At 42.4% G+C, this 27,138-nt stretch overlaps 3 protein-coding genes across 7 annotated transcripts; 1 reads left to right on the top strand and 2 right to left on the bottom strand.

The window, feature by feature from the left end:
- The first annotated feature begins 625 nt into the window (after positions 1–625).
- On the top strand, positions 626–9,273 carry LOC139539875 (phagosome assembly factor 1-like). 2 transcript variants are annotated; one of them, XM_071343240.1, is made up of 16 exons: positions 626–1,668; positions 1,820–1,902; positions 2,031–2,114; positions 2,214–2,257; positions 3,558–3,637; positions 3,757–3,851; positions 4,414–4,478; positions 4,738–4,850; positions 5,533–5,666; positions 5,805–5,888; positions 6,006–6,088; positions 6,289–6,332; positions 6,456–6,505; positions 6,689–6,747; positions 6,865–6,937; positions 7,049–9,273. In XM_071343240.1, exons 1-16 carry the CDS (start codon positions 1,605–1,607, stop codon positions 7,136–7,138), a joined length of 1,245 nt encoding a protein of 414 aa, XP_071199341.1. In that variant the 5' UTR covers positions 626–1,604; the 3' UTR covers positions 7,139–9,273. The 2 variants fall into 2 exon arrangements, with proteins under 2 accessions (XP_071199341.1, XP_071199340.1); XM_071343239.1 differs by having other exon boundaries at positions 4,381–4,478.
- LOC139539874 (UDP-GlcNAc:betaGal beta-1,3-N-acetylglucosaminyltransferase 9-like) lies at positions 8,895–16,116 on the bottom strand. Of its 2 annotated transcripts, none has more exons than XM_071343237.1 (2): positions 15,869–16,116; positions 8,895–13,906 (listed from the first exon to the last, which is right to left on the bottom strand). In XM_071343237.1, the coding sequence occupies exon 2, from the start codon at positions 13,552–13,554 to the stop codon at positions 12,196–12,198; it is 1,359 nt and encodes a 452-aa protein (XP_071199338.1). In that variant the 5' UTR covers positions 13,555–13,906; positions 15,869–16,116; the 3' UTR covers positions 8,895–12,195. The 2 variants fall into 2 exon arrangements, with proteins under 2 accessions (XP_071199338.1, XP_071199339.1); XM_071343238.1 differs by having other exon boundaries at positions 8,895–13,900.
- A 318-nt stretch (positions 16,117–16,434) lies between these two features.
- Positions 16,435–22,354, bottom strand: LOC139539873 (BBSome complex member BBS2). 3 transcript variants are annotated; one of them, XM_071343233.1, is made up of 18 exons: positions 22,217–22,354; positions 21,486–21,614; positions 21,146–21,373; positions 20,847–20,972; positions 20,653–20,715; positions 20,424–20,501; positions 20,184–20,288; positions 19,956–20,042; positions 19,616–19,751; positions 19,380–19,519; positions 18,928–19,069; positions 18,365–18,536; positions 18,047–18,176; positions 17,765–17,887; positions 17,534–17,671; positions 17,307–17,419; positions 17,034–17,182; positions 16,435–16,922 (listed from the first exon to the last, which is right to left on the bottom strand). In XM_071343233.1, the coding sequence occupies exons 2-18, from the start codon at positions 21,600–21,602 to the stop codon at positions 16,816–16,818; spliced, it is 2,154 nt and encodes a 717-aa protein (XP_071199334.1). In that variant the 5' UTR covers positions 21,603–21,614; positions 22,217–22,354; the 3' UTR covers positions 16,435–16,815. The 3 variants fall into 3 exon arrangements, with proteins under 3 accessions (XP_071199334.1, XP_071199335.1, XP_071199337.1); XM_071343234.1 differs by having other exon boundaries at positions 18,047–18,173; XM_071343236.1 differs by lacking the exon at positions 20,653–20,715.
- Positions 22,355–27,138: the final 4,784 nt, after the last annotated feature.

Below are 27,138 nucleotides of genomic sequence, written 5' to 3'. Positions count from 1 at the left end.
ACTCATTTATTACTGACTTTATGACTGTCTAAAATTTAAAGGCTGTCTGCCTCTCTTTGAGGTTATTTTATCCTATGAATAATTACTATGGTCAACAAGTTGCTAGTCTCAGGTCTAGCCAGGTCTATGTGTGCTCCGAACTTGAACTCAGATAATCTTTCAAGTATGGCATTGTTCAGTCACAAGACTCTGAAGTTTGTAAACACGTGAGATGGTAAACAGAACTCATCACTTGAGTCAGACACTCATAACAGGCAATCTTACAACCATGCAGCAAACAACCAGCAAACATGATACCAGTGCACCATGAATAGGCTACACCTGTATGCTCATTGAAGTCGGCATAATAAGCATTTAAGTCAAATAGTTTAGTTTTATACTGTATCTGAATATTAATGAATAGTACTTAAATTGTACAATGTACATAGCCTGGCCATAGACAAGTTTTTGATTAGCATACAGTTTGATTAGAAATTATTATTGTTAATTGCACTAGTTATAGAAATGTGCAAACATAGACATGTTCACATAGATATTATAGCCTATAATTTAAACATGATAAGCGAGAATTTTGAAGAAATATGTTGGTCAGCTGACCAGGAAGTGGCTGTTTCTTCACGACACACAGGAAGTTGAATAATCAGCTGATAGTGTTGGTGTTTTGTTGGAAGTTGCCGTTGTTTGTGAAGTGTTTATATTCCTTTCTCTTCAATTCACGATAAAGACACAACAAACGAAAAAAGGAATTCGATGGACATTTAATTAATAGTCATGTTATGAAAATTAGCTAAGTGACTCACTGTTACAATTTCAATTCATAGCTAGCTAGATTGCTGTTGAATCCTCGGGAAGAAAGAAAACAGCAACGTAACGTCAGTCAACGGGTTTGAGACGTTCTTTGTTTTTGTTTTGTCAGACAGAATTGCAGTATTTGGTTTCTTCTTTTTGAACATCGTTTTATATTTATTAATAATTGTGCGTGGATTTTGATTACAATAACTATACAGGAGAGCTAGCTAGCATAACTACAAGTCGCAGATAATTGTTGTCAAGCTGCTGAGTTGTCTAATCAGAAGCGAGACAACAGAGCTGTTTAGATAGTGACGAGTGTGGAACGATTTCAGACTAGCTAGCTAGCTAGTTGTGGTGTGATCGTCATTTGCACATCACTCAGTTAGCTCAACTGCGACCTGTTGGTAGAGTTATATGTCAGCCACCAACCTGTAATTATCAGTAAGCTTTGTGTGTAATTAAGCAAGTTTGTTGCGCAATTCCTGTATGCCAACGTTGTCAGCAAGGATCGCTGGTCCAAAAGGATGGTAACAGCAGTGTGCTGTAACTAAGTTTTGGAGTGTCTTGGCCCCTAGAAGGTGTCATTTGTCCCACTGTCACTATATTTCAGGGTGTTTTATGTAAACCCGTATTGTGTATGCCTATGAATTAAGTATTATTTTATTGTGTTAATAGCTTAATGTTGTGTAGAAACCGTGCAATTGAAAAGGAGTGATTTAAGAAGAGAAGGATCAGGCAGTCTAATATTAAAGAAACGTCCAGTTCTGGCACAGGCACAGAACCTCGTTGAAAATCCTTCTCCCTACTTGCCAATGCTGGATCTGGAAGTTGTTCCTGAAAGATCTTTAGGACATGAGCAATGGGAATTCGCATTAGGTAAGTGACTCAGAAGATAATAGGTTATTTGGTATTCTTCATCCGACCACACACCCTAAATCTTTTCCCTGTCTGTTATTTTTCATATTTGTTTGTAATTTGTAAATGCGGACTAAATCTATCTCTAATCTTTTCCATCTTTTTGTCACAGGGATGCCATTGGCCCAGGCCATTTCCATTTTACAGAAACACTGCCGCATCATCAAGAATGTCCAGGTTCTCTACAGTGAACAAGTAAGAGATGAGATGACTGCTCTTTGATATGATGTAGGGTGTGGGCTGTCAGATTAATGTGACAGATTCTTGATTGACTGTTCCCTGTAATTACATGTTAATTACATGTTATCTTTCTGTGTTTCTAGACGCCACTCAGTCATGACCTCATACTCAACTTGACTCAGGATGGAATTAAACTGCTGTTTGATGCCTGTAACCAGAGACTGAAGGTGAGGGAGAGGTGCGCTCGTGGGTCATGACTTTAGACTTCATTCAGTAAACACTGTATGTTGAACACTAATCACGTCTCTTGTTGCTGTAATGTTTAGGTGATTGAAGTATACGACTTGAGCAAAGTGAAATTGAAATACTGGTGAGTGATCATCTGTTCCTAATGTGAATACCTGTGTGAGTATTAACAAATGTATATGTGAGCGAGGTGGGAATTTGTCAGACTGGAATTGTTTGTTTTACTTAGTGAGAATAGTTTGTTTTGCACATTGTTCATCTTATGTTGGATGTGGGACTTTGCTACTACATATACACTATATATACAAAAGTATGTGGACATCCCTTCAAATTAGTGGCACTTCAAATGAGTGGACTCGGCTATTTCAGCCACACCCGTTGCTGACAGGTGTATAAATTCTAGCACACAGACATGCAATCTCCATAGAAACACTTTGGCAGTAGAATGGAAGAGCTCAGTGTCTTTCAATGTGGCACTGTCATAGGATGCCACCTTTCCAACAAGTCAGTCTGTCAGATTTCTGCCCTGCTAGAGCTGCCTCGGTCAACTGTAAGTGCTGTTATTGTGAAGTGGAAATAGGAGCCACAACGGCTCAGCTGCGAACAGGTAGGCCACACAAGCTCACAGAGTGGGACCGCCGAGTGCATAAAAATCGTCGGTCCTCGGTTGCAACACTCACTATCGAGTTCCAAACTGCCTCTGGAAGCACACAAGCCTAAGATCACAATGCCAAGCGTCGGCTGGAGTGGTGTAAAACTCACCGCCATTGGACTTTGGAGCAGTGGAAATGCGTTCTTTGGCGTGATGAATCACGCTTCACCAACTGGCAGTCCGAAAGATGAATCTGTATTTGGCGGATGCCAGAAGAACGCTACCTGCCCTACCTGGTTCGGGCTAGGCCACTTAGTTCCAGTGAAGGGAAATCTGAATGCTACAGCATACAGTGACATTCTAGGCAATTCTGTGCTTCCAACTTTGTGGCAACAGTTTGGGAAGGCCCTTTCCTGTTTCAGCATGACAATGCCCCCGTGCACAAAGCGAGGTCCATACAGAAATGGTTTGTTGAGATCGGTGTGGAAGAACTTGACTGGCCTGCACAGAGCCCTGACCTTAACTCCATCGAACACCTTTGGGATGAATTGGAACGCCAACTTCGAGCCAGGCCTAATCACCCAACATCAGTGCCCGACCTCACTAATGCTGTTGTGGCTGAATGGAAGCAAGTCCCCGCAGCAATGTTCCAATATTTAGTGGAAAGCCTTGGAGGCTGTTAGAGTGGAGGCTGTTATAGCAGCAAAGGGGGGACCAACTCCATATTAATGCCCATGATTTTGGAATGAGATGTTCGATGAGCAGGTGTCCACATACTTTTGGTAATATATTGTAATAGTATCTAAGCCTAAATGGTGTCATTGTCTTGCAGTGGAGTACATTTCAACACTCAGGCTATAGCACCCACTATAGAGCAGATTGACCAGTCCTTTGGCGCCACACACCCTGGAGGTAAGGGAAAGACACTCACCTCACCAATCAGCAGATACAACTTTGTTTCTTATTGATAGTACTGTAGAATGCTGCAAGGTAGGCTTCTTGTGTTTGACCATGTTTTCCTCACTCCACAGTATACAATGCTGCAGAGCAACTGTTCCACTTGAACTTTCGGGGACTCTCCTTCTCCTTCCAGCTTGACTCATGGAATGAAGCTCCCAAGTATGAGGTGAGACTATTACCTGTTCCTGTTATATTTATCCCTAGTATGCTGTTTTTATCTGACTGGCTTTATAATTGCCTTATAAACCCTGTTTGACATATAGTATCTGCCACACTGCAAATGTATTCCGTAACTTGCTCTTCTTGTTCCCCTCATCTATTTTTTCAAATTTACTTTACCTGGCTAACAACCTCTAATAGACCTTGTTAACCAGATAAAGTACTAGTCTTTTTGGCTTGGATTATTTGTTAGATAATGAAAACCCCTGTGCCTCATTTTGACCACAGGGAATTAACAAACTAATTGCTACATCACCAATAGAGCTGTGTGATGCATGAGTATTTGGTTTTGAAGCATTTGATAATGCTGGAAATACAAAAAAAATCTGCCAAAAAATTGCTTAGTATGTATTTTCTTGTGAAAATGCATTGCTACAGTATAAAGCTGTTGATGTGAGTGCTTGTGTCTCTATATGTTGAATGTGAGCTGTTGAAATGCACACGCCAATCTACTCCCAGTTGTTTTGCTTTGACAGCCTAACTTTGCCCATGGCTTGGCCTCCCTGCAGATTCCGCACGGGGCCACAGTGAAACGGATGTACATCTATACTGGGAACAACCTACAGGATACCAAGTAAGAACATAATGTATTCACAAGCACACCTGGAATAATGGTTGAGCATGGCAAGTTTATGGGGAGATGGAGGAAGCAGGTGGAGTATAAGGTGAAGGGGAAGATACTGTGTGTTTGGTGAGCTTGTTTACTCCAATGGAAATGCTTCAACTAACACCATCTTCTCCTTTGAATATGGTTAGGTTTAAAAGTATTGCGAGATGTGTGATCTTGGATTGCAGAAAAAAACATGACTGTGACTCACTCTGTCGCTCCTCAGGGCTCCAGTGATGCCCCTTGCCTGTTTCCTTGGCAACGTGTATGCAGAGTGTGTGGACGTGCTGAAGAATGGTGCGGGACCACTTGGTCTGAGACTTCGCATCCTCACTGCAGGTACATAGCAAAGGGACATCTCAACCCACTCATGTCTATGAGTACAACACCATCAGAACTGTGTAATTGAAGCTTATTCTGTTCAGGTTGATATTCATTTTGAGGCTCTCTGAACACATGCCACTGACGGGACTGGAGGACGTAGGTGTTCTCTTCCCGTAGCTCAATCCATCCACAATTCTAATTGGATCAGGCTAGTCTTCTCCCTTCCTTTAATTAATTCCTTCCTCCAGCTCTGTTGTTAGGACTGTAATAGAGCCTCCTGCTGGAGCTACAGAATAGTGCTTTCCTGCAAGTCCCTCAGTTCCATCACGTTCCATGCTCTCTCCAGTCCATATGTAAAGCCCTGCTGATCTCATCACCAAATATCACCTCTGACAGGCCCCTCCCCTGGAGAGGCTGAGCTAAACAAATAACCTACAGGAGGAGCCATGTACACTATGTACTTGTACTCTACGCCCTTTAGTAGACGGGAAGAGGGCTATCAAAATATGTAAGTCATCTGAAAGTCTCTTGAAATCCCTCATCCAGTGTTTAGACGTGTGTCTTTTGACCAGCTGTTTTTGTTGTCTCTGGTTTGATGTATTACATGCATTCGTAATGAAATGATGTGCTCCAACAGTTTTGCAACATCAGGTCATATTCAGCTTGGATAATGAGTGTACTTGTGCCCTGTTGTCAGGCTGCGGGCCGGGGGTGATGGCTGATGCCAAGGTGCGTGCTGTGGAGAGGAACATCTACTTTGGAGACTCCTGTCAAGATGTGCTAAGCGCTCTGGGCTCGCCACACAAGGTCTTCTACAAGTCAGAGGACAAGGTATGGCCCTTAACTCTCTTCCCTGTCTCCTTCTTTTACCCTGACCCCCTTTTCTCATACTTGACTTGCTGCTCTCAGTTGATATGACCCTCTCTGTTTATAAACAAGCTCTCTTCATGTTTTGGTTTCCTGTTTCAGATGAAGATCCACTCTCCGTCGCCTCACAAGCAGGTCCCGTCCAAATGCAATGACTACTTCTTCAACTACTTCACCCTGGGGGTGGTAGGTCTTGGTGTTATATGGGGGGAGGGTAAAAAGAGGGCTTGTCTTTTTTATGTTGACATTAAAGCTCAATGTACAGTTTTGACCTCTGATTGTTCCCTCTTCCTGTCGTTCCAGGACATACTCTTTGATTCCACCACACACCTGGTGAAGAAGTTTGTCCTTCATACCAACTTCCCTGGTCATTACAATTTCAACATGTAAGTCTCTCTGCCTCAGTTAAGACTGGCACTTTATTGGCCCTTGGCTCAAATATACAATGTTCAGACATATGATTAATTTGAATTAATGATTTGCAGTCGAGCCATAAGAGGCTATTAACTCTTTAGTGGTTGAAGTAATGTAGTCGCAGGACTGCAGTGCTCCCCACTCAGTAACATGTTAAATCTCTCAATACTAGATATCATCGATGCGATTTCAAGATTCCACTTGTCATTAAGAAAGGTGAGTTTCTAATCAGCTTTTGTATTGTATTTCCTGAGTTTTTTGGTGCTCCTTTTGCACTCTGCCTGTCTCCTCTCTGACCTCTGTCAAGTCTCCTCATGTAATCCTGTCTGTGTCTTTCAGAAGCTGCTGATGCTCAGTGGGAGGACTGCATCCTCACTACCTACAGCAAGGTCAGACATGCCTGACCTGCTCAGTCTTTGCCTAACTGAATGTTTTCCTACAACATACTGTATATTTTTGATAAAGAGTTGTGAAAAACACCACACAAGCAACTATGTTTTAACTTTATAGGTATTTGTGACTTCAGAGAAGGTTTGTGTTCTCCTGACTGACTATGGTTGTGTCTCCCTTAGTGGGATCAGGTTCAGGAGCTTCTTGGACACCCCATGGAGAAGCCTGTCGTGCTCCACAGGTAAGAGATGCCTGGGTTAGAATTTACATGACTACTTTCCGATGAAGTGTTTTCACTCTACAACTGACTGCTGGCTCTGCAGTTACCAAAAAGGTGTTCATTTTTTCTGTTTCACAGGTCATCCTCTGCAAATAATACCAATCCCTTCGGCTCTACGTTCTGTTTTGGACTACAGCGAATGATCTTTGAGGTAAGAACTTGGTGTGTTCCCTGAGTCGTGAGTGATGATGGCATTAGGTTGAGTAGTACAAAGGCCTGTATGTAAACTCTGTGTCCTAACTGTGCAAACTTGTCGTCCCAGGTGATGCAGAACAACCACATAGCTTCAGTGACTCTGTACGGTGCCCCCAGACCCAGCAGCCGGGCCCGAGCCGAGGCCAGCGCCCACTGAACAGCATCCTACTGCCAAACCTGTCTCTCCCCTCCTCCAGTCCACGCCACAGCATCCCTAGGCTGATAAGAGCAGTGTACTCTGTCTCACTCAATCTCTCACCCACTGCCATGTTCACACCAGAGAGGAGCTCCTCTGGACCCATCTGCCCCACGGTGACGGGCACCTCATCCAGAGGCCTGCTAGGAGCCTTACGTCAGCCTTCATCCCACCCCCCTCCCACCTCTGACTCACCCTGTCCCAATGGTCTTCATCATCAAAACACCCATTAGATGTGTTTCATCAATGCACATTTGTATGCCGGCGTCCACAAACACATGCTCACCTGCATACACAAATGAGCACCTGCGTGCATGTTACAGTTTTTAAAATGACTTAATACATGCTTGACATGCACACATATATCAGAAACTGATACCAAAAGCATTTCAATCCTTTCGCCACTATATGTTCATGTTACCGGTTAATACACATGCATATGGATGCAGGCTCATCTCATATCTGCAGCACTAGCATAACAAGTACACCATTACATGCACAGACAGTTCCAGAAACAAACGTGCATGCACACAGACACAAACAATTGCATGAATAGAGAAGTTGTTGTTTTTAAAAGGAGAGTGGTAAAGGATGACAAGCACAAACTGGCCTCCCCATGGAGGGTCCTAGTGCTCTGCATGCTTTGAGGGGGAACTGTCTTGGCACATGATCAAACACAGACACACGTATACTGGTCCACATACACCACACACACGTTCATACACTCATGCCATGAACAAGTCCTCAGCATAAGCCACCTCCTATTGCAAGGCCGTAAATCACTAACTGCATTTGTAGTTAGTTAGTTTGTTTTGTGTTTATTTGCCAGGACCGATGGAAACATTTGAACATTTGCACTAAGATACACCCTATTTACTTTCTTGTTGTTTCCTATCCAATGAGGAGTATTGTGCATTTTATTTCTATTAGTGATGGAAGAGGAAAGGCTCCAGCTCCTCTATCCCGTGACTGATTTCCTTTCCTTCCACAAGTACACTATCCCCTCCACTGTCCACTGCTACCCCTGTCTTCCTCCCCATGCTATCTCATGATTTCTCTCTTTCCCCCTCCATCTCTCTCTCTCTTCACAGGAGATACCTAAATGAATCCCTCAGATTTACTTCATCATTGCTATCATTCTTAATTTTAATTTAAAGTGTTAAATTGCCAAAGGTTTTGCCAAAGATGGTTCAGGATGTTTTAAGTTATCCAGACATTTTAGTTTGTAAAAATTTGACCTTTTGCTCAGAAGAGCAGACATTCCCTCCTAAACAATATTTTTTTTATTGTAGGCCCCTGACCCATAATCTTAATCTCTCCCAAGTACTATTATTTGTGCTTTTTAATGCAGATATTTTATCATTCAGTTTTTAGTCTCCTGAGACTTCTCCCTATGTTTAGCAGGTAGATTTGGGACTATGTGCAGCAGCAGTCTCTTCTGGTGTTTGTACAGATTTGTAAATAGTGTGCTCTTTTTTTTTGTCATTTTAAGATAATGGTACAATGTGGGTCTGAATTGTTTTAAGGTCAGCACACACCAGACGTGACACTTGTATTACTTAGGGATTCTGTTTGATGTCTCTCTCTCCCTAGTGGAGAGAACAGTGGCGCTCCTAAGCCCTGGACCTGGAGGGTTCATTCATCTCTCTAGTTTAGCTTTAATAACCACTTAGTACTAGAGACAGATGCTGAAGATGGGCTAAAGCTGAGACAAGGAGGGGTTACTGTTGGATAGGGAAGGGAGCCCTGTACAGTCTATGATGTTTAGAACCCCTGGATGTGTGTGTGATCAGTGTTACAGTGGGTTGATAATGTTCTGGTGCTAGATCAGAGGTGTGACTGAGGCTTTTAAGTGTGTGTCCTCCTCCCATCTTGTGTATCTATCTGCCATCATGTCAGCCCCAGTCAGACCAGCCCTCCAGGCCTCAGCTTTACAGCGTGTGATGCAGGCTTATTACATGGGCATTGTTCATTCTGTTACGTTGACTTGTTTCATGAGTTGCGATGAAAAAAAAAACCTGTACTGTTGTTTTTAATTTTATCCCTTGCTTTGTGCAAGTTGAATAAAAAAAAAATAAGAAAAGGAAAAGGTAGAATGGCTTGTTAACATTGTGCCTCATCTCCCACCAAGCCTGTCTTGACTTCTCTCTGTAAATTAAACTAGGCTATAGAACTGCATTGTGTATGACTTGAGCATGAAAAGTTAACATGGTTGGCTGACTGTCACCCATAGTCATCATTGTCCTCTTGCTCCAGAAAACATAACAGTAAAGAGTAGATTAAAGACTTGGGTCACTATTCAATCTGTATCGCTGAAGTGTTACAGCTAGCACGATAAATGTAAAGGTAATTAATTTTCAATTACGCTGTAACTCAACTTTCTCGATACGGATTGAAGAGAGCCCTTGATGTAGAGGTCCTGAGCTCAGTCATGAAGGGCATCGCTGTCATCCTCATCACATATCCCCCTGGTATTCTGATTGGAAGATTTGCACAGTACACAATACATTGTTTTGTCTGGTCTTATGTTATTGTTGCTGGACACAGAAACTTGTATATCACTCTGAACATCTCACAGCAAGACAATGGTTATAACATCAGTTTGAGCACCCACTGGCCAGCCCTTCATGACCTGAGATGGATACACAGACTGGTTGTGTTGGAATTCAAATACAATGCACACTCAGCTTTGAGCGAGAAAACAAATGCAACACCACCAATGTTTCGGTGATGTTTCTGGAATGTTACTGCTGAGAGTGAGTAGCTAGTGTGCTGGGCTGTGCTTGCCCAATCTCAGGTGGACATATCAGATATTTTTTTAATGCCAGGAGCAAGTGAATGCTTAATTTTCATCAGTTGGTTTTAGCTATTTTATTTCCTCTGAGGTAATCCTATTTTTCCATTCGAATGAATGAATCGTTGTCCTTAAGATGAATTAGAAATGGACAACTTCAGTTTAGTGTAATACTCGTATTAATTCTATGTATTGTCTCCCTTTATATTGTGTGTTATCCTCCTCCCCTAAAGTAATTATTTTTGGTGGATTCAGTACAGTTAACCCATTTCTGGAAATGGGAATTATCCTTAATTAAACTTGTGAATCAAATTCATTGGAATGTGGTCTTTTATATTTTGGATACCTTTACTTCTGTACAATAAAGAACATGTATAGATCAACATTATCAAGCATGTCATAGAAAGCAATAACCATTACTGCGGTGAATCAGAACGGTCTGCTTAACGCTTGCACAATGCTTCCGACTGAAACGATGCAAGATTGCTGTGATAAATTTAGATGAGCTCATTAAATCTACTGAAACTCAACATTTATAATTTTATAACACTGCTCATTATGAATTCTGTTAATTAAAAATAATCCTGTTACCGTGTGTACAAAAAGGATGTGAACAAATGGATGTAATAAATATGACAAAAAAAGTTTTGTTTTATTTATTTATTAAGAGCACGAAAAAGCAGTACATGCACAGTTTTTCCACCAGGGACAATTTCATGTTAACAGATTGCTTTCTATTTTCATATCAACAGCATGTAGTGTAAAGAAAGCATTTGGACTACAGTTGGAGGTATAGCTGAACATACAAGTTTAAAAAGGAACACCCTGTATGATTTCAGATTATCAGAAGAATTGTAAATGATAGCACACCACCCACTCATGTTCAGGCTTTACCTTTGGTTTGTTGCTTGGTAATTGTCGTGTTCAGTGTGTCTAATTATGAACAAAAAAAAAGAGGTGCTGTGCACATAACATTGATGAAGGTGTGAACTGTTTCTTTGTGTTCATACCTCTGCGGGAACATTTCTAGGAAAGTTCCCCCAGAGTGTGGAACTATATAATGAGGTCCCTTGGGGACTTCCTACCACAGCTACAGTTATTCTTTTTTTATTTAACCTTTATTTAACTAGGCAAGTCAGTTATGAACAAATTCTTATTTACAATGACGGCCTACCAAAAGGCAAAAGGCCTCCTGCGGGGACGGGGGCCTGGGATTTAAAAAAATAAATAAATACAATATAAATATAGGACAAAACACACAACACTACATAGAGACCTAAGACAACAACATAGCAAGGCAGCAACACATGACAACACAGCATGGTAGCAACACAACATAACAACATTGTACAAACATTATTGGGTACAGATAACAGCACAAAGGGCAAGAAGGTAGAGACAACATTACATCACGTAAAGCAGCCACAACTGTCAGAAAGAGTGTCCATGATTGAGTCTTTGAATGATGAGATTGAGATAAAACTGTCCAGTTTGAGTGTTTGTTGCAGCTCGTTCCTGTCGCTAGCTGCAGCGAACTGAAAAGAAGAGCGAACCAGGGATGTATTTGCTTTGGGTACCTTTAACAGAATGTGACTGGTAGAACGGGTGTTGTATGTGGAGGATGAGGGCTGCAGTAGATATCTCAGATAGGGGGGAGTGAGGCCTAAGAGGGTTTTATAAATAAGCATCAACCAGTGGGTCTTGCGACAGATGTACGGAGATGACCAGTTTACAGAGGAGTATAGAGTGCAGTGATGTGTCCTATACAGTTGATGCATTGAGCTTTGCCTCCCCTAACTTCCCTTTCAAGTCTACGTACAGGTGTAATATGATGTGTTATCACACACAAAGATTCATAATTGACAACACTGTAGTGTACATTCAATTTCACAAAATCAACCTGGCACATGCTTCAGTCAATATTGACCTTATTGAGGCTCTGTGCAATAAAATAAAAAGATGGATTCAGTCATACTGTACCTAAATGGAGCAGGGATATTTTAAACATTACCACCAGTATACAGACTGGTTTTACATCCAGGATGTTAATGAAAAAGATGACAGGATTTTTTTCTTAGAAAAAGGGTACATTTACAATGGCTGTAAACTTTTAAGCAAAAACCACTGTATTGCCTCAAAATAAACTAGCAAACATTCAATCACAGCTTCCATATCCCAATGGCTTTCACAGTGTAGTCCCTCTGATCAACATAAACCAAACCCCTCAATGCTTTACAAACACTTTAACATCATAGTCCTGTTCCACTGTAGTCTCTGAGTCCTTCTGTCCTGTTGTTCCGAGTACCTTGCCCCTCCACTTGAAGGGCCACAGGGTGGGGGCCAGTTCACTGTGACGGCTCAGTTGGGGGTCATGCAGCAAGTTCCACATGAGCCAGATCTGTGGCACTGTCAGGCTGTGTACCACCATCAACTCCCTGTAGAAACAAGGGTCAAACACCTGGAGGTGGGGAGCAGCAGAGGGGCGCACAATGCCAAATGTACGAAAACCCTCATGGTGTGACGGTTTCACTCCAATTCTCTGTAAGCACATGCCTAAGAACACATCGTCGATAGGGAATAGTTCTACCTGCTGACACGCTCCACTCAGCCGCCTGGCGGTGTGACCGGACATCACAAAGCCTCCCCCTCCTGCATATGACGGATACATAGTCTGGCCGTACACAAACTCAGGCACAAAGTACTTGCTGCTGCGCCGGCGGATGGGGTGGGCATGGTGGATGATGTCACCCACAAAGAGGTCCTTATCAGGCTTCTGACCCTTCACCATCTCCAGAATGTTCTCTATATTCACATAGACATCAGCGTCACCTTTGAAGATGAACTGGACATTGGAGCAGCTGTCATTCACCCACTGGAGGAAGTGGGTCTCTTTAAGTGTCAAGTTGAAAAATGTGTCATCAAAGTCCCAGAGGAGAATGTCCCCAAAGCTGTGGCTCTCGTAGGCAAGGAGCCGGTCCCATAAAGGCAGGGCGGTCTTGTTCCTGGGTACACCAAGGAGGAATACAGTCTTTACTGTCTGCCCATCCTGGAACACACCCTCTCTTCCCCAGGTGCGCCGCACTACCTGCCTCCTTTCAAAGTCTGCCACTACTGACTTGATAGCAATGAGCATGTAGGGCTCGCCTGAGCACTTCCCTAGCTGGTCCATCAGCAGTAGGAAGTCCCGGTTGTCCTTATCCTTCAGGTAACCCTCAAAGTCAAAAGGTGGTCGTGTAGGTAAAACCGGAACAGCCTTTGTCCCCTCATCTTTCTTTGACTTAGATTTGGTCTTTGCCTGAGGTTTGGATTTAGACTGAAGTTTGGACTTGGGATGTGTCTGAGACTTAAAATGGGACTGATGCGCAGACTGGCACTTTGTCTTGTCTGGGGGCGTAGAAGGGACCCGTTTAGTTACATGGCTCTCTGGTGGGGGCCCTAAAAGAACGCGGGAGCTTGTACAGCCCTGCTTTAAGTGCCAGGTGTCCCAGGTGGAAGTGAAGCCTTGATGGGCATACAACATCAGACAGAGTAGCCCCAGCATGAGCAGGGTGCACAGAACATATTTTATATGAATTCTCCTCATTGTGTCCCACTGAACCTATTTCCCTCTGATTTTATTTACCACTCTTTTCCCATTGATCTTTATTTTCCTCTCCCTCAGGATCTCAGAGATCAGAAAGCGCCACACAGCATCCTGTGAGGATTTCATAATACTGATCATCCATGCAAAGATTTTCTGGATTATTTCCAACCGGATTGTTTCCATTCATTGAGTCAACATAATGACAGGGAACAGTTATGACCCTGAGGTCCTGCCCATTTATTCTCTGTAACCCAACACTCTGCAATCTTGATGTTTCTCCTGCAGTATGTGAGGGGTTTTCCCTTAAATCCATGACACTCATTTAATCCCATCTCATCAGCAGGCTCTGCTCCTTGATATGAAGATAAATCACATGAGAATTAAACATAAAAGGAGAGGAACAAAAGTACATTTTATATTTTCCTTTTATATTTACAGTTATTTACATTGTATAATTTATTTTCTGTTTTTCATTTAAGTTGTTATTAATAAATGATCTCTGCAGTTGCAATCGTTCAAACTAATTTCCCCAAATTCCCAGAACTATTTGCAAGAACGTTTGCAAGGATCAATCTTCCTATAGCAGACAAGCCCCCCTACGGTTTCCCGATTACGATTGAATTTAGGTTTAGGAGTGTTTTAATGATGCATATTTTGTACAACAGCCGAAGCTGTAACATGTGTTTACCAAAACAACATGCAGAGAGAACATTCACTAATTGCGTCTGAGGCATATGTCGATTCTGATACGCTCGCAAGAAAGGCAGCGCTGCTCTCGGATCAGTATTCTCCCTTTCAAATCTTACCTACAGATCAGCTCCTAGAGAGATTTAAGTCATTTAGCAGACGCTCTTATCCAGAGCGACTTACAAATTGGTGCATTCACCTTATGACATCCAGTGGATCACCTATGGCTACAAATATTGCTGCAGCTTATTCTAATGCTTACCCTATAATAATGCACTAAATCAAGATTTGCCACATCATTGCGCACATGTTCCACATCATTAAATATATTGATGCAAATATTACAGACAGTAACGTACAAATAGCTAAATAAAACTAAATTGAATAAACATGACATTTATTTTAATATAATTTAAAAACAGCATATTGGTATACGTAGCCTATCTGTATTCGAATACAGACACCGCGGTTTTCATTTAATCATATTTTTATCCTTCGCTTGTTAGTAACAATTGCAAAGAAATTGGAAACCTTGTATTTGTAGTCACAGTCTCTTTAAAGTTATCGGTAGTCACAGAAAGACAAATAAACATCTGGATTTTGGTTAGCGGAGATCTTCTGTGTATAAAGTGAGGCGGAAGGACAAAAAAACATCTAACAGACGACACACTTAGCTGTTCTACGAGTGGTCTGAGGCAGTCGTTAAATAACGAGCGTTTTCAAGAGTAACTTTACTGATGGATGGTTTTGGGAAACGGATTTGACGATGTTCCTACGAAAGTTCCAACGATGAATTTAGCCTTAAAATACGTTTGGGAAAACGGGCCCAGACCATCTACCAGTTGTCTACCATTCAAATGACACCTCAGAAGAAGCAATGTAAAAACGTTATTCCCTAAAAACACGCCACTTTCGATATAGCTACCACCGGAAGTGACATTTTCGTAGCAGGTTGGGAGAATTTATGAAGCTGGTTAGGAGAAATAACGTAGCAGGTTAGGATAATTAGGTTAAGGTTAGGACATTGGGTAAGGTTAGGGTTAGATAAAACGCTCTCCTAACCTGCTACAAAAAGTCACTTCTGTAGCTGTGCTCCATCGAAGTGGGGTGTTTTTAGAATAAAATGTTCCAAAACATTTCGAAGAATGACTACTTTGACATTCCCTCTTATAGGACGTAGCCGCAAATTTGGCAAATTCGAATTCGCTATAGGAGGGGGCCGTGTCGGATCTTATGTTAAACTGTACATAAGATTCCTAAATAGAAAAACATGTCCTATGTTCATTAGAACATAGTGTTCCTAACGTAATGTTCATATTAATATCCTTCATAAATGTAACTATTGGTTAACCATGCAGTTTATAACTTGCAAAAATGAATATTTGAACAAAACAACAAACCGTATTTTACGCCAGCAAAACGGACATACATGCGTTTACCCTCAAAGGAATAATTGTGTTGCATATGTTATATATCCTACCATGACGCATTACATTTAAATGTAATTGCCAGACTCTGGTGCATATTTGCATATCACAGGGAGCCCTATATTGAATAACCGCGTTTGTATTGTAATCAGTATACAGTATGTGTACAAAGTATCCTGCACATCAGTCATCATACTTACCACGACAGATTAAAGTCACCAAAGCAATTATATAGCGCCACTGCCAAACCCGGGAACATCTGGTTTCTGTATGAAATCAGTCTCAGACTGTAGGAAAGCTGGGCTCCAACCTGGGTCCAACATAAACGAGGTTTAAAATTGAGAGAAAAACACATTAAATTAATACAGACGTACTTGGTTTGGAGGCTCTGTAAGGAGTTAACTTTTGGAGAAATGTTCAAAACTGGCACAACACCGTTTTAACTGTGTTCTTTACACTGGCCACGTGACACGTGTGGGAGTCGCTGGTTCAGCGGCGCTCCAGGTGCCAGCGCAGCAACTGGAGACAGACTCCCAAGAATTGAGGAAGGGGAAGGGGGCATAATGATGAGGACCTAGCATACTTATTTGTCCGACAATGTACTTTTATCGTGGTGATCCTTGCAATATGGGACTATATGTTCTTAAATGGCTGCAATTTAGGAGCAGGACTCACTTCGCATGGTGAGACAGACATGAAATACATTTATTTAACCGACAAGACTTGAATACAAATACTACAAAGAAAAACTCAAAACACAGAAAAATTAAGTTAAAACAGTAATTTAATTTAGTTACATTTCTTTCTGCACACACATAATACAGTTCCCTGTCTATTTACAATCTACAAAAAGTAAACGTATATCTCACTCTGCTGGTCCCATTTAACATTCAAGGAGTATAGTTCTTTGGCTACAAAACAACATATACAAGTTGACAGTTACTCCCAACCACTGACTCCTCTAAAACATCACTGCTGCCCAATGGCACCTGGGGGTCCAGGTGAGGCCTGTTTCTTCTTTTGGCCTTGCCACTAGAGAACTAGTCTTTCTTCACTCATGTAAAGCCTCCCCCCGTTGCTCCCCCCAGACTGGCCTCTCAGGGATTCCAATCCCTTCAGGATTTCAGGCAACCACAGTGCGGTGCCCTCAGGAAGAGGCTGTGCCTGCTTTCATGATCTTGAACAGGACGTTGACATTGTTGTTTTTGATAGCGTCTCGGCAGGCTGTGATAACCTGATTCTTTGGCTTTCCCACTGAGAGAGACAAATAGGAAGAGAGGTTAGCAGAGATCTGAAACCTTTAAAACACACATTAAATTCTCTTCAAACCTGATGCTTCACTAATCTCCGTCAACCCCTACTCACCTCTCAGTCTCCCTGCCCTCTGAATGGCCTGGTTGACAGACTTAAGGCAGGCGAGGAGAGCATTGTGATTGTTGGATCGGATCTTGTACTCATTGATCAGGTCTCTGTTCAGGTCATAGAGCTCAATGTAGCGCTTCTTCATGTTCCTTCTGTCAGGCACAAAGAAAGATGAAGGGATTAAAAAGAAAAACAGGTCATTATCACCTTATCGAGCCATGCAAAGGAATCCTACAGAAAAATCATGGAGGTGGTGGTTGGTGTGTTGTCACTCACATGTCACCCATGAGCCGTGCGTCCTCTGCCTGCACCAGCATGTTACGGATGTGATTAGAATGATCTGCTATGGCCGCCGTCAGCTTTTGGTGGACAGAGTGATAGTCATCTACCTGTTAAAACAATAGATTACAAAAATATGTTAGGCCTACCACACAAAATAATGAGAGAAATGGTTGGTAATGAGATAAATACTATTGGTGTGGAGGCTGAGGTGGGGAGTTTACCTCAGTTAGGGTCGTTCGCAGCTCCCCAAAGTATGTGGGGAAGTCTGCCTCTGCCTGTAGGTCCTCTATGGCCAGGAAGGAAGCCAGTGATTGGACTAGATCCCCTGCCAGGTCTATGTCGTCTGTGTTTAGTGTGATCTGATTGTAAAGAAAAGGGCAGGTGAAGGGTCCATTTTGAAATACTAGAGATATCCTGTGCACAGCGATACGTGTTAGGACATGTAGACATACCTCTCCACTAGTGCTTAGCATGCTGATGGTGAGTAGTCCTCCGCCACGTAGAGAGGTGAACGTCACGTCTGGGGTATCAATGCCCTCTAGTAGAAGGAAGTTCTGGTTCAGCCACATGACCACCTAAAGACAGAGAATACAGCCATTTGATAGTGATAGTGACAGTAACATTACTATGGAGCAGAACGCCAGAAGGGCTCGGAAGTCGCCACAGGTGACAGCACATGAAAGTGTGTGTGTGTGTAAGAGTAAGTGAGAGAGAGCGACAGAGTTTGCGCTCACTCTCTGTGGCCTGTCGTTGATGGTGAAGGTAACTTTCCCAGTAGGTTGGGGGGCCTCAGGCTCAACATTAAGATCATACATGGAGAAGCGAGGCAGCTGACGTGTGATCTCAAAGACGTGGAACTGACTGCTGCAGGGAACAGAAGAAGCACAATCAAATGACAAAATAATGTTGTTGATTTTTATTGGACAGAGCTAAAGTTCCACTGAAACTACAACGTTTGGATAATAAGAGTGAATTTCATTGGCAAATCAATACATTAACACATCTATGTAGAGGACACATCTATGTCTCTTTCATCATTGAAATATGTGTACCTGCTCTTGCCGCCAACAAAAGCTTTGATGTGTAGATCCACAGGGATATCTTTGGGGGGAATGATGGGAACACGGATAGAACCACATAGATTCTGGGCACTGGGATGTACCACATGACTTTCACCCTCAAAAATTCCCTCAGCGAAAATCAGCACAGCTCGAATTATGGTCTCTGTAGAAGGAATGCCAAGAGGTCAATACCCAGCCCACTTACCACAGTAAGCCACATCAAATCAAAATCAAATAACATCACGTTACTGGTCGCATACACATATTTAGCAATGTTATTGCAGGTGTAGCGAAATGCTTGTGTTCCTAGCTCCAACAGTGCAGCAATAAATACACGAGGCTGCGCATTCTGGAATTATAGGATGGTGAGAGTCATTGGTTTCAATGTGGGACAGGCTGAGGTTTGGTCCGCTTGGTGAGTTTCTGTGTGGTTTTAGCTCTGTGTACGTGAGCTGCTTACTGGGTATAGATGACAATGTAAATCTAGGGCATGAGTGTGTTAGTGGTCCGTGAAGATGGTAAGGAGGATATCTGTGTGGGGTGATGGTGTTTACCATTGGGCGTGGAGATGCTGAGCTCTATGTGTGACCTCTGGGACTCCGTGGCAGCTCTGACAGAGAGGACAGTCTGGAGTTGGGTATTGGCTGGTATCACCCCCATCTGGGTGTCCCGTTCTGAAGCTCCTGGGACAGCCTGCTACAGAGCACAATCACACAGAGGTATTTTACACTATGACACAAACACCATGAGTGTGTAGTCTGTACATAGTTAAGAGGCGGGAGGATCGTAGTGTTCTCCTCACAGTAACTGAGAAAGTCTGAGAAAGTTTGTGTTTGAATGTTGGTCTGGGGTGTGGGTGTATGCTTGTACGTGTGGGCTTTAGCATTATATTCTTATAATATTAACGTCAGAGAGTTTCAGCACATCTATGAATGTAAAAGTGTGTTTGGCTTTATCCTCATAGTTCTTTCTGTGAAAGTGTTTGTCAGTGTGTGTTCTTAGAAACCTTGGCATTCTCCTCATAGTTGCGTAGTTCCAGTAGCAGGTTCTGCCTCCGCTGACTCAGCTCTCGGATCAGATCCTGCTCCACACTGGAGTCCATCAGGTTCCCCTTCATCTCCTTACTGGCAGGCAGGTAGCCACGCACTGACAACCAGCACACAACACATTGGATGTCACTTACTGAAAACATACACACAAATAAACAATATTCAATAGCTATGGTATTCCACATGTCTTTACCTTCTCCCTCCACAGAGGTACAGATGAGCTGTATCTGTCCATCCATGCGATAGTCCCCTTCCACCACTCCAGCCACAGAGGACGAGAAGTTGTCTTTGAAGATGACTTCACCTGTTCGATCGCTCCGTGCATCAATCTGTAAATGATGGTGAAGTCAAGGGGACTTACAACATTCCTTACACTTGGAGGAAAGGCTGGTGCCAAGTGCCAACCAGTTCCAGACAATGTGACAAAGTGAAGGATTAGAGAACTTTGGAAGACTCTCCTTGATTGGTGCTGTACTCATTTAAAAAAAATAGGTGCTAAATTGATTAACGACTGACACATCAAGGTGGTTTACCTTTCCATTGGACCAGCCTGTGATGAGTTCTACAACACCGTCAGCGTTAAGGTCAAATGCATGGATGCTCATTGCATGGTTCTTAGACTGCAGGGAGAAGGGGGAACCTTTACTGGCACATCTTTAAACACAAAGCTAGTGCAAATGTAATATGCTTTGTGTAAAGTGACAGGGATGCATTTAGACAGAAAACGACCTAATATTCAGCCAATTCAAAACTTGTAGTACCTTGATTCTCCAGTAGCGGGCAGTGCGGTCATATACACCCACAGTGCCGTTGGCCAGAGCATAACCAAACCTGCTGCCATGCATATGACAGAGGGAGGTAACCGTCTGAATGACACAAAGAGAGAGCAATCAGCACACATCGTCTCTTTGCTGACACACAATGTACTATAAACATCAAGATCATTACACATAATCAAATAGCATTAGAAACAACATGGCCTCATGTAAGATGAGCAATACCTCATTTTCAGGAATCTCAGACACAAGTTCGTCTTCTTTGAATACCCTAATGTCAAAGTCCTCTGATCCGACAAGAAGCTGTAAAGACCAGACAAAAAAAACACAGTATATTACCCATTTTAGGATCTAGTATAGGCCTATCTATTTAGTAACACAACATCTGAAATTGTCGAGTTTTATATTGCAAAGTATTTGCTTTCATCTTTGGATAAAAAATGAAATGCAACACCTCATTTTTTCCATCACCAGTAAAATCACAGAGCACCAATGATCGCACATTATCCCCTGTGACCTGAAAATTAACCCATAGAAACAGACATCAACAGTTATCACTTTTCTATTGCGTAAAAGTATTTTTATTTCAATTTCATTTTTGCACAACAGTTCACATAATCAAGAGAGTAAGAGGAATGCGAGCCATACCGTCCAGAACTGGTCATTCCCCTCATAGTCAAATCCTTGCAAAGCGCAGTTTCCTCCGATAATGGCGAGGGGGGACTCAATGTTCCCTAATTTCCCTAAAACAATGGCATTGGCCCCATCTGTCACCTATAGAGAATATGATGTGAAAAAGGACATTACATCTTCATTTGCAACTTTGTATTCAGTTAATGATTCAGCAGGCAGATGGCTTATGTAATACTGCTGTTACAACAGAATCATAAGGTTGTATTGATATGTTATAACATTGTGTCCAGTCCTTTGTACTGTCCTTGGCTCACCTCTCTGTAGAAGATGTCAGCATTGTCGTGTACGTCATAAGCCAGCAGGTTTGTCTGGGTGCCCACGAGGAGCGTGTCTCCAGTGGTGTTGGGTCCTAGTGTGCCAGCTGTCAGGCAGCTCACAGCCTGGTTGATATTGAGCAGAGAGATGTCCGAATCATGGGCACTCTGACTCAGACGGTGGGCTGCCTGACGCTGGCCACGTGTGTGAGGGTTATGGATGAACACCTGATGGAAGAGAGAAGATTGAATAACTTCACTGTAGTGCTATACTTCAATGCATACTTCATGCATACATGTAAATGGAGAAACTATCAAAGAGAACTGAGTGAGGCCATACCTTCCCTGCTTGTGTGGCTGCAGTGAGGCATGGGTGGATCCCATCAAACTTGCCCATTGTAACCATGCGAGGGTTGATTTTATGGTTCAGCTTGAGGGTGAATATAGGCACCAACATGGTGGCACAATCCTACAACAATAATAACCAATCATGGTACATATGGTGTGTGTGTGTGTATGTGTTCTGCTGGTTGCTTGTTTTGAGATGAATATGAAATCATTACTGCTGGAGAAACAAGGATGGTGTATCCCTCTTTCAATCTAGCAGATACTTACAAACTACCCTAATGTTATAAACAGCTTACTCGTCACCCGCTGGGTGTCCCGTTACCTAGCAACACTGGGCAGCTTGTCAAAGCTTTTCATCTAGCTAATCCCTGTAGTTTGCTCTCTAGTTAGCTATGTTCATTGGCTCCTCATTATCTTCAAAAATGGCCAACATTAGATAAACAGATAACTACAAAGATAGCATAGCTATGACCAATTAAAATAATGTTAGTACTCGAGTGCAACATTTCAGTAATTCACTTTCCTAATCATGAAGAAATCCACGACTGGCACAAGACATTGATTGTAACTCATCACAGCTATCTACGTTAACGTTAGCTTACTAGCTAGCATGCTATCCACCATTTCCAGCTGCAACAAGACACGATATTTTTCAACAACATAAAAAGCATTGCATTTTACGCATATGAATGGAACATGTGATAATGTGAGATGATATCTTACCGAAGTCCTCGATGTTTAGCTGTCTTTAACTGTCAATGTTTATGGGTTAGCTAGCTACAAGCATGCTATGCTAACGTCCGAATACAAGGCAACAAGATGCTTTCCCTCTTGCAAATGACGTAACTTGTCACTCAAAACTTCTGAAGTTGCTATGGGGGTTCGATTAATCTCGCCCGGGCGCTCGTGTAAGCGTGTTTTACACCGCTTGAAAGTTGGTAGCAACCGGGCTGCCTCCCGCACATGAGCCAGGTGCCACGCATAAACACTGAGGGGGTTCGATTAATCTCACCCGGGGAGCCCGTGTATGCGTGTTCTGCACCGGATGAACGTTGATTGCGTTCGTTTTGGAACCGTGCCGCGTTCAACGAATCAGATAATCGGAAATGTACGCGTTTCCTAATTCCGATTAGGATATGAACGCAGTGATGTGAACGTGAAGTCAGCTCAAATCAAAGTGATTTAGGAGCACGTGGAGTAAATTTCTTGTTCAAATTCATGATGATTGAAAGTGTTATAGCCTATATGCATATCTAATCTAGGACTACTTGCATGTTTCACATGCAAAAGTGATTGCTTTTGAGCTTTATTCCCAATTAAAACGAGTTAGAAAATTCAAACATTTATTTCATGGGAAAACGATGTTGTAGGCTTCTGAACGATACACCATGATGCCTCGTTGACAAAATGACAGAGCAAGGAGCAGATTACTGTTCGATTTGAGATAGGCGCTCCTCCCTCCCCGCTTTCGCCTGATGACGTGATGGGCCTTCGCCCGGTTCAACCTTGGCCAGCATAAAATAACTCCCTCACTTTATCGCGAGCACAACACTACACAGTACAAAGTGCTTTGAAGTAATCGTTGAATAAACAGGCTTCATTCAATGTTTCAAAAATAAGTTAAAAAAGGTTTTATTTATTTTTACTCCAAAAAATAAGTTCCTCACCGGGAAAACATGTATTATATTCCATTATATTATATGTTTCTGTATTGACTATGATTCATATTATGGTAAAGTACATGCTTAACTTTAACAAAAGTTCATATATCTTAATTTTATATGATGAAATATGAAATCTTTTTTTATGATAGACTATCTTTGTTGTAGGCCAATGACAATGTTCTGGTAGCATCACTGTTTTCATTACGGTCGTTTGTAATTAATTGTAGCTGGTACTGTCAGTGACTATTTGTATAACATTGCACAGTGTTTGTGGTATGACACAGCTCAATTACTCAGGCAGGAGATTCTGGAAAAATACTAACACTCAGTCGACGAGCGCAAAGTGATTCATTCTCATTCGAATGTTGCTCACGACCGCTGCCCGTGTGCAAATAAGGGGAGCATGGACATGGAAGGTCTCAACACAGCACCAATGACAGCAAATTCCCCCGGAAAAGTGACAAAAGAACAATTGCTCAACTGTTGTGTACCGTGTGCACTGCGCACAATAACGATGACTGTCCAGTCGAAAACCAGTCAACAATGTAGTGATTTATAGCCTAAATCGTCGTTTAAATCTATTTGTCATAAACACTATACATTCAAATTCTTCCCGACAAGTTTACATCTAGAATTACATAAATTTTTCTCATTCTAATCTATAGCCTAGTAGTCCTAGATTAGATATGCCTATAGGCTATAACACTTTAAATCATCATGAATTTGAACAATAAATTTAGTGTGCCTGTAAACTAACAATATCTGGTAACTAAACGTTAACGAAAGTCCAGACCCAGTGGGTTATTTGAAGGCATACATAAATAAATAAAATTCCTAATAAATCTTAGCATAGTAACATAATGGGTAGCCATATTTGAATGAATCAATTGTCAACATTGTAATTAGGCTATGTAGGCTATTGAAACAATAGGCTACTATTCCCTTGATGGGCATGTTTTCGCAGTAGATAATACACCGTGTGCAAGCTAGCCTATTAATGATCTGTCTGCGTGAACGCGCTACTCTGTTTTGCACACGGCACCTGTCTGCCCCGGACGATATTAAGTCGAAGTCTCGCTAGCTAGAAATTAAAAGCTGACAACACACCACTGACACCCAGCAAAACTACTACGATCCATTCTGATAAAGGGAGCTCAAAAACTGGAAAATGGATCCTTGTGAATGCTCCAAAAGTAAGTTATCATGTACATTGATCAATTTATCAAGAATATAGGCTATGGATACGCCTTAAGCGTATTTATTTCGAAAATCTTAACAGGTTAATAACCAACTACCTAACTCAACTGTTTATTTGTAGCTGGATCTTGCAACTGCGGTGGATCCTGCAAGTGCTCCAACTGCGCATGCACCAGTTGTAAGAAAGCAAGTAAGTGGTTCTGTTCTAAATCCAACTAGTGTTATTAGGCCAATAGTCTTTTTCTTATCGCTGGTGGCACTTTTTAAAGCCCCATGATTAGCCTAATTAACCTCAATTGCCTCATTAGTAGGCTACGCAATAGTCTTTGGTCATCACTAATCGATTATTTTTCGGCCCATCAGGTTGCTGCGACTGCTGTCCCTCCGGCTGCAGCAAGTGTGCCTCAGGCTGCGTGTGCAAGGGCAAGACTTGTGATACCAGCTGTTGTCAGTGAGGCCTGTGTATGACATCACAATGCAGTCCATTCCCTATGACTGAAGTTGTACCATCTTGAGCATAGATTTTGTACATTGTCAAATGTAAGGCAATAAATTGCATCTAACTTATTCAAGTTTCTTTGACTTACTTGGGTTACTGGAGTTGTTGGGCTATGGGACATAAATAAGAGGTCAATCATGTCTGCTCCAAAAAGAGCAATTGCTCGCTTCTGGGAAACCAGTTTTTCATTTTACTAAAATGTTTAAGTTGAGGTGCAAGATCGATCACCTTAACCAGCCAGCGCAGCAGGTGGTGTGAGCTGACGACTACAAAGCGCAAGGTCTTGTTGGAAAATGAGGCATGATCGCTGAGTGTTATAGTCCTTGGTGGAACCAGAACTCTTTGACATGAAAAAGCATTGCGGTAGCTATTGCTAAAGAATATCAAGATGCCGCAGCGCTATTCCAAGTGGGATGCACTGAGGGGTTTGTGCTGACTGTGACAGCCAGGTAAATGGTGTCCTTGACTGCAAGAACAAGATGTCAAGTGGCGTATAAGGAGATGTATACCTAAAATACGGAGGGTGAGGTAGGTCGGAAGGGGGTGAGCTTGAGTCAGTTAAATGGGGGAGAGGGTTTGTTAAAGAATTGTAGAAAGTGTGAAATGGAAGTATTGGAGGTGATCTCAGGTCAGGATGTTTTTTTTGTTTGAATAAGTGGACCCTTGCCCTTCGGCTGATCTATTTGTGGTTTCAGTGTGGGTGTAAAGCGTTTGGTGCTATGATTTGGTGTGGGTAACCAGAAGTGGTCTTGTGATTGTTTCTGCTGGTCAGAAGGAGCAGGCGCTCCAAATGGGTGCAAGAGATATGAATTGTTTCAAGAAAGGTGCGCCATTGAAAGGAGTGATTACTAGGGTAGCTGTGAAAGTTAACCAACCGAAGGGAAGATTCCCGGTGTTTGGTGCGACGTGAAACGAGTTCTGTTCTTTTGCGTTTTGATATTGAGTCTTTGCCCGACAACATGATGTTAGAATGTTATCCTGTACGAGCTTTTGCGCCGAATACATTACGTTACAGGTGTCAAGCTTATGGGCATGTGGCAGAAGTGTGCTTAAGGGGAGACAAATGTGTAGCATTGGGGAAAGGAGTGGTAGGTGTTAATTGTAGGGGTGGGGAAATGGGGATCCGAAATGTCCGGTGAGAGGCAGGTTGAGGTTTCCAGGGTTAGAGTAGTGCAGAAGTTGTCATATGCTGAGGAAGATGGGTCAAGGGGGAGGGATCCTGAGAGGAGTGGTGTGTAGTAGATCTGTACCAGTACAGAGCGATAGGACAAGTGATGTTTCCGTAAGATTAGATTTATAGCAATGGTTATCAATTGTACTGCAGGGATGGAACATAAGGTGCAGAAAATTGAGGTTGTGGTGGCAGCTGCAGAGGTATTTTGGTGTGCAAGCTCTTGATGTCAGAATTACAGGATGTGTTAAGTGGTAGTGTCCCATCCTTTCAAATCAAATTTTATTGGTCACATACGTGTTTAGCAGATGTTATTGCGGGTGTAACGAAATGCTTGTGCGTCAAGCTCCGACAGGGCAGTAATATCTAACAGTTTCACAACATATAGCATACCACCCTGCATACCACTGCTGGCTTGCTTCTGAAGCTAAGCAGGGTTGGTCCTGGTCAGTCCCTGGATGGGAGACCAGGTGCTGCTGGAAGTGGTGTTGGAGGGCCAGTAGGAGGCACTCTTTCCTCTGGTCTAAACAAAGATCACAATGCCCCAGGGCAGTGATTGGGGACACTGCTCTGTGTAGGGTGCCGTCTTTCGGATGGGACGTTAAACGGGTGTCCTGACTCTCTGAGGTCATTAAAGATCCCATGGCACTTATCGTAAGAGTAGGGGTGTTAACCCCGGTGTCCTGGCTAAATTCCCAATCTGGCCCTCAACCGTCACCTAATAATCCCCAGTTTACAATTGGCTCATTCATCCCCCTCCTCTCCCCTGTAACTATTCCCCAGGTCGTTGCTGCAAATGAGAACGTGTTCTCAGTCAACTTACCTGGTAAAATAACGGTAAAATAAATAAATAAATAAATAAATAAATAAATATACCCAAAATACACGTACATCTAAGGAATGGATTAAGAATATATTTATTGTATTTAACCTTTAACTACGCAAGTCAGTTGAGAACAAGTTTTTATTCACAATGACGGCCTAGGAACAGTGGGTTAACTGTCTTGTTCAGGGGCAGAACGACAGATTTTTACCTCGTCAGCTCGGGGATTCGATCTAGCAATCGTTTGCTAGATCCAACTCTCTAAACACTAGGCTACCTGCCGCCCCTATA

This window comes from Salvelinus alpinus, chromosome 15, assembly GCF_045679555.1.
Source record: "Salvelinus alpinus chromosome 15, SLU_Salpinus.1, whole genome shotgun sequence".
In the NCBI taxonomy this organism is placed as follows: Eukaryota; Metazoa; Chordata; class Actinopteri; order Salmoniformes; family Salmonidae; genus Salvelinus; species Salvelinus alpinus.
This window is presented reverse-complemented; position numbering and strand designations above follow the sequence as displayed.